This window comes from Physella acuta, unplaced genomic scaffold (genome assembly GCF_028476545.2).
Source record: "Physella acuta isolate Inbredline_101_S28 unplaced genomic scaffold, ASM2847654v3 ptg001626l, whole genome shotgun sequence".
Taxonomy (NCBI): domain Eukaryota; kingdom Metazoa; phylum Mollusca; class Gastropoda; family Physidae; genus Physella; species Physella acuta.
Genome location: NW_026733140.1, coordinates 55,489 through 67,206, shown reverse-complemented (window position 1 = coordinate 67,206; position 11,718 = coordinate 55,489). Strand labels below are relative to the sequence as shown.

Sequence of the window (11,718 nt, the reverse complement as noted above, 5' to 3'; positions counted from 1 at the left end):
ATTAATGAATGGTACACAATCTAACATAGAACGTTAACAGTGATTCCATTATAAAGACTAATTTAAGTGCATGTGTGTTGGGGGGGGGGGGGGAATTGCAGACAGGATGGGCACATTAAAAAAAGCCTGGGCGTCAATTTAAAAAAAAGAAAATATATAGGTATATATATATATATATATATATATATATATATATATATATATGTATATATATATATGTATATATATATATATATATATACCTATATATTTTCTTTTTTTTAAATTGACGCCCAGGCTTTTTTTTAATGTGCCCATCCTGTCTGCAATTCCCCCCCCCCCCCCCAAACACACATGCACTTAAATTAGTCTTTATAATGGAATCACTGTTAACGTTCTATGTTAGATTGTGTACCATTCATTAATCGGGAATATACGTTAATGAGCACAACGTTTTAGTGCATGACGCGTAAATTGATCCACGAACGCAGCTAAAATTGTGATTTTGACACATGTGCTATGTGTAATGAACAGGTAAGTTACGTGTGTTGCAATTAATTATTTATTATTTTAAGTAAATTATATTTAAAGAACGGAATCGCAAATATTATTAGTCATACGTCGCATGTTCTAAGCGCCTGTCTAATATTTACATTTACGATGTTTAAAAAATCTGCCCATTTAACATCTTAATTTAGCCTAGACCATGGGTCGGCAACCTTTTGAAGCGGAAGAGCCAAAAGTTACAATTTTCAAAATTTCCCTGGTTTTAAAGAGCCACTAACATTTTTTTTTATTTCAAATATTTTATTTTTTTATTAAGATTATTAGTATTTGTTCAAGGAGCCGGAGAGCTGCATCTTGATATCAAAAGAGCCGCATGCGGCTCGCGAGCCGCAGGTTGCCGACCCCTGGCCTAGACTACTATGATTTACTTACTAGATCTATGACATACTAACATAATCATTAACACGATGTCTTTATGCTATATATTCTTTGAAACCAACTCAGCAATTATAACGTTATGGGTAGTCGAGATACTTAAAAATATTCTCAACACTGATGCCAAATTACTGTACTATACTACGGGTTTAATTGCCTCGCAAAGGCTGTTTAGTGTACTTCAATTAAAATGTTGTCCCGAGTACTATTATAGGCATGTCATATAGCCTATATTTCCCAGGATATTATGGCACGATTAGAAATAACAAAAGAAAGTATCAGTTTTGACTATGAATTGAATTTTTTTTTAAAATAATTTTACAATCAGTCTGAAGTTGTCCAAATAATTTATTACTTTTAACGGAAACCCAAAAGAAAACAAGTTAAAAAAAAAAGAATAATTGATTTTTGTACAAAATTTCTATTTCCCATCATCATATGTGCGTTACAAAAGGTCAGACGCATTAAAATTGTTTCACAAAACTCCACCCATCTAGCTTAATACGAAAATAACCGTAATTCTAGGGAAAAAAACAACCAACAATGTGTTTACTTCTCAGTATGAAATACATGCAAATTAGGACACTGTCTAGAGTCTACGAGTGCAAATCAAAAGTTCGAAGGGGGGGGGGGGTGCAAATCGAAAGTTTGAGGGGGGGGTGCAAATGGAAAGTTTGAGGGGGTGCAAATTAAAAGATCGAGGGGGGTGCAAATCGAAAGTATGTCCCCGGGCGCCGGGAAGGGTCGCCACGCCTCTGCGGGGTGCACTTGAAATTTTCGGGGGGGGGGGGGGGGGGGCGGACAACAATTTTCGGGGGGGGGGGGGCGGACACTGTCTAAAATATACATTTTCTATATACATTCCATTTCGTTCGGGGGGGGGGGGGGCGGTAGACTTTCTTCGGGCGTCCCCCCGTAGAGATGCCTGGAAGAAACTCTGATGACAGGTAACAGTCTTCTTCTAGCCCGGTGTTTCACACCATCCCGTCGTGATCCTGGTCCGAACAAAAGACGAATTCATACAAACATGGACTTTCGTCATCTGCATCCGGCTGAAAAGTGTGTCTTCTCACTCTCCCAGTATAAAGTATAATGTAATCCCTGCTAGCATAATTGGTCAAATGTAAATCGCTATGGATAAGACATCGTCACCCCATCAGCTATTTGATTAGCATGTGGAGAGGGCTACTATAGATCTAAAAATATATAATGAAATCAAAGAATTTTTTTTTATTTTAAGACTTTCGTACTAAATATCCCCCGTCCCCACACACATACACGGCTACTGTTGAGATATTGCCTAACACTAGACATTCAACTATTATTAATTATTACTGCGCTCAGAGTTTCTTCAAGGCATCTCTTCGGGGGGGGGGGGGGGGGGCGAACGAAATGTAATTTATATCTAAAACATACTTTAACCAGTGCCCCCCCCCCCGTAAAAATGTTGATCGCCCTCCCCCCACCCGGTGAAAAAAGTCTGGAAGAAACACTGACTGCACTGGTAATTGAAAATGATATCAGTGTAGTGTTAAGACTATATATTTACTAGATTCTAGCCTAACCGATTTTTAAACAAGCTACAGTACATAGACTATACGCACTACATAAAAACTATTATTAAAATTCCAAATTTTATATATTAAAAAATGTAAATTAGTACGTAAAACACATAGATAATAATACCGAAAAGGCGATATTACTTTAAATAAATGTTTTAAACTATATTAAATGATAATTTTATTTTATTTTCTTAGTTAATGCGAGGCTATCATTTCCAATGGTAAACCGGAAGTTCTATGCTAGATTGGTTGCCAAAAAATATTGCTAATCTTTTATTTATTTTTATCTAAACCATTTGTCTAGCATCAGGTCTTTTTTTAGATTGCAAATTTTATTGTCTAACTATTTCATATATCTGTTGTCAGCGGTGCAAGTTCGAGTACCATGGCTAATATAGCCGAACAGCGTATTAAACGGGAATTCAAAGAAGTCGTCAAGAGCGACGAGGTATTTTCACTAAAATATTTTATTTTTAAAATAACTAAATTCTAGGGGGGGGGGGGGCTATTTTTTATTTTTCCGACCAAAAAAAAATATCTATTTTTGAACTCTAGTCCAGGCTTCAAACTACTCATTTTCGTCTGAGCAGTTATGAATATGAGTTAGTAAAGAGTAAAGAGCCAACAACAGCAAATCTAGTTTAATCTACTACTACAACTACACTAGAATCTACACAAGTACAAGTGACTAGGTCACTAGATTAAAGTATCATTAAAGATTTAGAATCTAGATCTAGATCTAACTAAAGTCTAAACTCAAGATCCAGCTACAATCTTAACATCTATTCTAGTCATATCTAGAAATCTAGATCTTGTATCAGTCAGCAGTTTGTCTTGCATTTTTTCCATCACAATTTGAGTATTTTATTTGTTCAAATTTGTGATGTTGGACAGGATCCTCCTATTCAGTATTACATGTCAACCAGTATGCACCATGTTGGCTGATGACTTTGATTTCAGTCTGTTTTTCTTTTTGGATTTTGGATAAGTTCCATAGCCTTTGTTCAAGGCAACAGTTGTTTGATTTTTTATATTTCACTGCTAGATGTCCCCAGCTATCAAGCCTCATGTGTCCAGGGGTTAAAACTTATTAAACTTAGTCACCAAGGCTTGTTTTAGTTAGGTAATGGCTAGGTTCTGTGATTATTTTTGTGATCAAAGGCAGTGGTTATCTTAAACTTATACTTATAGGCCAAATGAAAGGTTATTTCAGTTACATGTTTTTGACTGGGTTTTTATGCTCTTGACAGGTTGCGGCATGCAATATAAAAGTTGAATTACTCAACGATAACTTCACAGAGCTCAGGGGTGAGATTGCTGGGCCGCCAGACACTGCCTATGAAGGAGGAAAATTTAAATTGGAAATCAAAATTCCTGAAACATACCCCTTTAATCCTCCTCAGGTTGGTCATCAATGTTTTATTAAATCGGCTGATTATCTCAGAAATGCTTTGGCTTTAAATATGAAGTACGAACACTGAATATGGTAGCAATGCTAAAGATTTTTTGAGTTAGAACTTATATAGTTTTATATTTAAAAAATGTTAAAATTACCGTATATATTTTTTACTTTGCTGATTATTGTTCTAATGAAATGAACAATGTTTTTTAGTTGAATTCCTGTGGTTTTTAAATACCCGCCTAACTTAATTGTTCTTTTTTTTATCTTGCAAAAACTATGCAACAGGTGAAATTTGTGACGAAAATCTGGCATCCAAACATTAGTTCAGTAACTGGTGCTATATGTTTAGACATCTTAAAAGATCAATGGTAAGACTGCTTTACCAAGCTCTTCATTGTAACATTTTTATGTCAATCTAGTTTTGTGTAATTTGCGTACAGTTTAAAATTACATTGTGTACCATTTCCAGGGCAGCTGCAATGACTCTGCGTACAGTGCTGTTGTCATTACAAGCTCTGTTAGCTGCAGCCGAGCCTGATGACCCCCAAGATGCAGTTGTGGCCCAGCAGTATAAAGAAAACAATGCCATTTTCCAGCGCACAGCAAGACACTGGACCACTGCTTATGCAGGAGGTATGCAAATACTGTTTTTTTTTTCTTTTTATGTGATGTCATCTTTGCCCTAAGTTAATCTGATGGTTGTATTTAGATAAATACTTATGAAAAAAGTGAAGTGGAAATAAATTGTCGCATAAAAAAAATACTCTGTGTAATAATTTATTTAAAACAATAAATTAAAACATAGAGCTGTATGACACAAATATATTTTTTTCTAAAATAACCACCTTAAATAGTCAATCTGTCCTAAAATATTTGTTTGAGAAAATAGTAACTCACCCATCACTGTAAATCAAAAAGTACTTTTACAAAAGTTAAACAGGAGTGAAACAGAATTCTCTAATTTCTATGCATATCTAGTGACATTGTATTTTATTGTGGAAAAATGGAAATGTACAGCATTTATTTACCCATTTTCAACCAGATGGTCTATGAAGAAGGTGATTCTGCCTGTTTCTGTTTAAAAGCTGATTTGTTCTGGTACCTGAGATGATCTGTCCAAATTGGAATTAATATACATAACTTTTATTTCTGCAGGCCCAAAAACAGATAAAGAATTAGAAGATAAAGTCATCAGTATGAAAAACATGGGATTTGATGAGGTGAGCAGAAAAATATTACTCTTTAGTTATATACATTTTTATATACACACATTAATTACACATGATAGTTGGAATGGCAATAATATTGTGTTAAGCTGGAGTTTTAGTTGATGCTTAATTATTTATAGCTAATTAATGAAGTTATCTTAGCTTACCAATATTTTTTAATTTGGTCCTGCCTTCTGAAACAGAACAACTAATTTTACTTTCATTTCTGTGTTGAACAGAAAATACCAGCAGAGGCAAGGGAATTTTTTATTTTGTCTCATTTTCTATGACTTAAAAGAAAGTTAAAATATTCTTTTAGGAACAGTTTTTAGGGACTTGAGGAATCAAATTAGTGGCATAAAAATAGAACGTAGTCCCACGTAGTGTTTAATTTGTCATTGAATAGTAAATGTGCATTATTTATTTTTTAAGCTTTTCTAGGTTTAAAATCATCTGTAATTTATTTTTGTAAATGCTAAGTTATTTTGAGAAAATTATTACAATTTACCTGTATATTGCTTTTTGTCATAATTTTTACTTTCTCGTATATACGAAGTATAAAGAAAGTCTTGTAATCGTGCAAAAAATAAAAAAAAATCAAGATTTTTACAAATTCGACGTTTTACACGATAAACACGATAACTTGAGTACCGTTAGAGCTAGGTTGATGAAATTTCATATATAAGTATTTTATCAAAATCGCAGATCCTGATCAACTTTTGAGCGATTTCCGATAACTGGAAGTGGTACTTTTTACTTTCTCGTATATACGTAGTATAGAGAAAGTATTGTAATCGTGCAAAAAAAAAAATCGAGATTTTTACAAATCTCGACGTTTTACACCTCACTGATACGGAAAAACATAATTTTGCAATCTTGTCCGTATGTCTGTGTGTGTGTGTGTCTGTCCGTGTGTGTGTCTGTCCGTGTGTAAACACGATAACTTGAGTACCGTTACAGCTAGGTTGATGAAATTTCATATATAAGTATTTTATCAAAATCGTAGATCCGTATCAACTTTTGAGCGATTTCCGATAACCGGAAGTGGTACTTTTCCTACTTTGAATTTTTTAAAAGCCTATAACTTGAGTACTATTTCAGATAGATAAATGAAATTTCACATGTAAGTAAAAGATCTAATTCTCTACCTTCTGTTAAGCTTTGAGTAATTTCCGTTGACTGGAAGTAGTAATTTACGCTACTTCCGATTTCTCAAAAAACTAATGTAAATTTTAAAAGTACTAATAATATTGCGCACTATTATGCGCTTTTTTTATTTGCGTTCACTTGGTGTGCAATTAATTTGTCTACGAGATTTTATTCTATTTTTAAAACTTTAAGTATTTAAAATGGATTAAAAATCATGTCTATAGCCCGAGTTTCCATCCCCTGTTATTTTATATAAGAATATTCGAGAAAGTTTAGGGGAGATCACTCCCGGTTTATTTTAATTTGACTTTTTCAAAAGCCTATAACTTGAGTAATATTTCAGATAGATAAATGAAATTTCACATGTAAGTAAAAGATCTAATTCTCTACCTTCTGTCAAATTTTGAGTAATTTCCGTTGACCAGAAGTACTAATTTACGCTATTTCCGATTTCTCAAAAAACGCATGTAAATTTATAAAGTACTAATAATATTGCGCACTATTATGCACATTTTGTTTTGGCGTTCGCTTGGTGTGCAATTCTTTTTTCTATGAGATTCTATTCTATTTTTAAAAGTTTAAGTAATTAAAAATCATGTCTATATTCCAAGTCATATAAGAATATTCGAGAAAGTTTAGGGGAGATCACTCACGGTTTATTTTCATGTTTATTGATACTTAAAGTTAAAGAAACAACTATTGTGGTTGAAATATGCAGTCAGTTCTCTTGTAAATAGATTGTTCTTTTATAGTTAGTTTTTAGATCTGGTGTTTATAACTACTTAACATGGTTTAATCTCTTTAGAGTTGTGTCAGCAGCTTCTTACCAAATTTACAGCTCTTCAATCAATCAACACTACTCTTGTTAGCCCCTTCCATGAACAAACACTACTCTTGTTAGCCCCTTCCATGAACAAACACTACTCTTGTTAGCCCCTTCCATGAACAAACATTACTCTTGTTAGCCCCTTCCATGAACAAACACTACTCTTGTTAGCCCCTTCCATGAACAAACATTACTCTTGTTAGCCCCTTCCATGAACAAACACTACTCTTGTTAGCCCCTTCCATGAACAAACACTACTCTTGTTAGCCCCTTCCATGAACAAACACTACTCTTGTTAGCCCCTTCCATGAACAAACACTACTCTTGTTAGCCCCTTCCATGAACAAACACTACTCTTGTTAGCCCCTTCCATGAACAAACACTATTGTTAGCCCCTTTCAAGAACAAACATTACTCTTGTTAATGCATTCCATTACTCTTGTTAGCCCACCCCTTCCATGAAAAAACACTATTGTTAGCCCCTTCCATAAACAAACACTACTCTTGTTAGCCTATTCCACAAACAAATGCTGATCTTGTCAGCCCCTTTCATTATTCTTGTTATCCCCTTCCATGAACAAACTACTCTTTGTCAGCCCATTCCATTACACTTGATAGCCCCTACCATGAACTAACACTACTCCTGTTAGCCCCTACCATGAACTAACACTACCCATGTTAGCCCCTATCATGAACTAACACTACTTCTGTTAGCCCCTACCATGAACTAACATTACTTCTGTTAGCCCCTACCATGAACACTACTTCTGTTAGCCCCTACCATGAACTAACACTACTTCTATTAGCCCCTACCACGAACTAACACTACTCTTGTTGTTTCAGCATAAAGCCAGAGTGGCGCTGTCAACAAAAGACTGGGATGTAACGCGAGCAGCCGAGTATTTGATCAGCTAACAGTGTTGTTTTATTTAATACAGTAAGATACAATGAATTTATCGCATGTTCTATGCCTGCCATGTTTAATCCCCCCCTGACACCGTCAAATTTTTATCCTTCTTGGTATTTCTTCAAAAATGTCTTTCTTTGTGTATGCAAGCATTGTGGGTGCATCAATGAAATTTTCCTGAAGTGGTCACATTAGTTGGGTTATGTCCTCAGCTATTGTCATTTTTTTATTAACTGAAATTTACATAGGAGTACTACTCTATTATTTTTCAACCGACCCATTCCATAAACTATCGTATAATTAATTCATTTGATAATTAACAATTACTTTAAATGTATAGACAGCTTATGACCAGTTAAATAGCACTCTTTTTGTTTTCAGTGATTTTAACTTCCTGATTAAACTGCTAGTTAATCATTTTGTGTTAAAAAGTTTTGTCAACAATTTAGTTTTCCTATCCATCAACATTCATGTTTCAAATGTATTCTCACAGGCATTTTTATAATAAGACAACCGCTAGTAAGGACTAGGCCTATATACCAAATGAAAAATCCAGTAGTTCTGTCAATGTTTTAGAGCAAGTTTTTTACCTTTTTAGTTTTTGTTGTCATTTATTTTCTTTTTAATTCAGTTTTTGACACAATACTTTTGGACATTCACTTGCCACTGAAATGACACAATTGGTAATTTATTCTCCTCTTGTCATTCAGATGACATAAATGGTTATTTATTCCACTTCCATTATTTGTCTAGGCCTCAAAGGCGATTATCAAAATCAAAGAGTTTCCTCATACCCATCAAGTTAAAAAAATTTCTTTTACAAGTCATGTTTCAGACCTAGGTCTTCCTAATTTAAGCCTCAGTCACTTCTTAAATTTCCATTGAATATACCATTTACTTTCTTTATTATAGTTAAAATGTCTTGTGTGATTGTAATTCACCAAACATGATTGGCCTGCTGATAGTTTTTGACAAACTCTGTGCCCTCAGTGGCCAGGAGTTTTATGAAGAATCTGTGTTTCAGATGCCAGGTTGGATCTGTAAACAGAACCAGCACTAGGCTTGATATAGTGTTATTGGGTACCTGGGTTGTCCTCACTAGGTTTGATATAGTGTTATTGGGTACCTGGGTTGTCCTCACTAGGTTTGATATAGTGTTATTGTGTACCTGGGTTGTCCTCACTAGGTTTGATATAGTGTTATTGGGTACCTGGGTTGTCCTCACTAGGTTTGATATAGTGTTATTGGGTACCTGGGTTGTCCTTACTAGGTTTGATATAGTGTTATAAGTACCTGAGTTGTCCTCACTAGGTTTGATATAGTGTTATTGGGTACCTGGGTTGTCCTCACTAGGTTTGATATAGTGTTATTGGGTACCTGGGTTGTCCTCACTAGGTTTGATATAGTGTTATTGGGTACCTGGGTTGTCCTTACTAGGTTTGATATAGTGTTATTGGGTACCTGGGTTGTCTTAACTAGGTTTGATATAGTGTTATTGGGTACCTGGGTTGTCATCACTAGGTTTGATATAGTGTTATTGGGTACCTGGGTTGTCCTAACTAGGTTTGATATAGTGTTATTGTGTACCTGGGCTGTCCTAACTAGGCTTGATATAGTGTTATTGGGTACCTGGGTTGTCCTCACTAGGTTTGATATAGTGTTATTGGGTACCTGGGTTGTCCTTGCTAGGCTTGATATAGTGTTATTGGGTACCTGGGCTGTCCTAACTAGGCTTGATATAGTGTTATTGGGTACCTGGGTTGTCCTCACTAGGTTTGATATAGTGTTATTGGGTACCTGGGTTGTCCTCACTAGGCTTGATATAGTGTTATTGGGTACCTGGGTTGTCCTAACTAGGCTTGATATAGTGTTATTGGGTACCTGGGCTGTCCTAACTAGGCTTGATATAGTGTTATTGGGTACCTGGGCTGTCCTAACTAGGCTTGATATAGTGTTATTGGGTACCTGGGCTGTCCTAACTAGGCTTGATATAGTGTTATTGGGTACCTGGGCTGTCCTAACTAGGCTTGATATAGTGTTATTGGGTACCTGGGCTGTCCTAACTAGGCTTGATATAGTGTTATTGGGTACCTGGGCTGTCCTAACTAGGCTTGATATAGTGTTATTGGGTACCTGGGCTGTCCTAACTAGGCTTGATATAGTGTTATTGGGTACCTGGGCTGTCCTAACTAGGCTTGATATAGTGTTATTGGGTACCTGGGCTGTCCTAACTAGGCTTGATATAGTGTTATTGGGTACCTGGGCTGTCCTAACTAGGCTTGATATAGTGTTATTGGGTACCTGGGCTGTCCTAACTAGGCTTGATATAGTGTTATTGGGTACCTGGGCTGTCCTAACTAGGCTTGATATAGTGTTATTGGGTACCTGGGCTGTCCTAACTAGGCTTGATATAGTGTTATTGGGTACTTGGGCTGTCCTAACTAGGCTTGATATAGTGTTATTGGGTACCTGGGCTTTCCTAACTAGGCTTGATATAGTGTTATTGGGTACCTGGGCTGTCCTAACTAGGCTTGATATAGTGTTATTGGGTACCTGGGCTGTCCTAACTAGGCTTGATATAGTGTTATTGGGTACCTGGGCTGTCCTAACTAGGTTTGATATAGTGTTATAAGTACCTGAGTTGTCATCACTAGGCTTTATATAGTGTTATTGGGTACCTGGGTTGTCCTCACTAGGTTTGATATAGTGTTATTGGGTACTTGGGTTGTCCTCACTAGGTTTGATATAGTGTTATTGGGTACCTGGGCTGTCCTAACTAGGCTTGATATAGTGTTATTGGGTACCTGGGCTGTCCTAACTAGGTTTGATATAGTGTTATAAGTACCTGAGTTGTCATCACTAGGCTTTATATAGTGTTATTGGGTACCTGGGTTGTCCTCACTAGGTTTGATATAGTGTTATTGGGTACCTGGGTTGTCCTTGCTAGGCTTGATATAGTGTTATTGGGTACCTGGGTTGTCCTTGCTAGGCTTGATATAGTGTTATTGGGTACCTGGGCTGTCCTAACTAGGTTTGATATAGTGTTATTGGGTACCTGGGTTGTCCTTGCTAGGCTTGATATAGTGTTATTGGGTACCTGGGTTGTCCTCACTAGGTTTGATATAGTGTTATTGGGTACCTGGGTTGTCCTTACTAGGTTTGATATAGTGTTATTGGGTACCTGGGTTGTCTTAACTAGGTTTGATATAGTGTTATTGGGTACCTGGGTTGTCATCACTAGGTTTGATATAGTGTTATTGGGTACCTGGGTTGTCTTAACTAGGTTTGATATAGTGTTATTGGGTACCTGGGTTGTCATCACTAGGTTTGATATAGTGTTATTGGGTACCTGGGTTGTCCTTACTAGGTTTGATATAGTGTTATAAGTACCTGAGTTGTCCTCACTAGGTTTGATATAGTGTTATTGGGTACCTGGGTTGTCCTCACTAGGTTTGATATAGTGTTATTGGGTACCTGGGTTGTCCTCACTAGGCTTGATATAGTGTTATTGGGTACCTGGGCTGTCCTAACTAGGCTTGATATAGTGTTATTGGGTACCTGGGTTGTCCTTACTAGGCTTGATATAGTGTTATTGGGTACCTGGGTTGTCCTTGCTAGGCTTGATATAGTGTTATTGGGTACCTGGGTTGTCCTCACTAGGCTTGATATAGTGTTATTGGGTACCTGGGTTGTCCTCACTAGGTTTGATATAGTGTTATTGGGTACCTGGGTTGTCATCACTA

General features: G+C 36.2%; 2 protein-coding genes across 4 annotated transcripts; one reads left to right on the top strand and one right to left on the bottom strand.

Annotated features, from left to right (window-relative positions):
• Window positions 1–488: 488 nt before the first annotated feature.
• LOC131929409 (ubiquitin-conjugating enzyme E2-22 kDa) lies at window positions 489–9,545 on the top strand. Of its 3 annotated transcripts, none has more exons than XM_059285585.1 (7): window positions 489–513; window positions 2,850–2,931; window positions 3,734–3,886; window positions 4,171–4,253; window positions 4,355–4,518; window positions 5,041–5,105; window positions 7,912–9,545. In XM_059285585.1, exons 1-7 carry the CDS (start codon window positions 506–508, stop codon window positions 7,981–7,983), a joined length of 627 nt encoding a protein of 208 aa, XP_059141568.1. In that variant the 5' UTR covers window positions 489–505; the 3' UTR covers window positions 7,984–9,545. The 3 variants fall into 3 exon arrangements, with proteins under 3 accessions (XP_059141568.1, XP_059141570.1, XP_059141569.1); XM_059285587.1 differs by lacking the exon at window positions 489–513 and adding an exon at window positions 2,562–2,580; XM_059285586.1 differs by lacking the exon at window positions 489–513 and adding an exon at window positions 2,692–2,704.
• Window positions 8,996–11,713, bottom strand: LOC131929407 (uncharacterized protein DDB_G0288805-like). The gene is made up of 4 exons (XM_059285581.1): window positions 11,366–11,713; window positions 10,863–11,282; window positions 9,269–10,630; window positions 8,996–9,013 (listed from the first exon to the last, which is right to left on the bottom strand). Exons 1-4 carry the CDS (start codon window positions 11,711–11,713, stop codon window positions 8,996–8,998), a joined length of 2,148 nt encoding a protein of 715 aa, XP_059141564.1.
• Between the last annotated feature and the right edge of the window lie 5 nt (window positions 11,714–11,718).

Excerpts from the sequence above, each read along its gene's own strand:
- LOC131929407 (XM_059285581.1), bottom strand. The coding sequence starts at position 11,713 with ATGACAACCCAGGTACCCAATAACACTATATCAAACCTAGTGAGGACA. Across the intron at positions 11,283-11,365 it reads ACCTAGTGAGGACAACTCAG|GTACCCAATAACACTATATC; the intron begins GTACTTATAACA and ends ATGACAACCCAG. Across the intron at positions 10,631-10,862 it reads ACCTAGTGAGGACAACCCAG|CCTAGTGATGACAACTCAGG; the intron begins GTACCCAATAAC and ends CACTATATAAAG.
- LOC131929409 (XM_059285585.1), top strand. Across the intron at positions 2,932-3,733 it reads AAGTCGTCAAGAGCGACGAG|GTTGCGGCATGCAATATAAA; the intron begins GTATTTTCACTA and ends TGCTCTTGACAG. Across the intron at positions 3,887-4,170 it reads ACCCCTTTAATCCTCCTCAG|GTGAAATTTGTGACGAAAAT; the intron begins GTTGGTCATCAA and ends ACTATGCAACAG.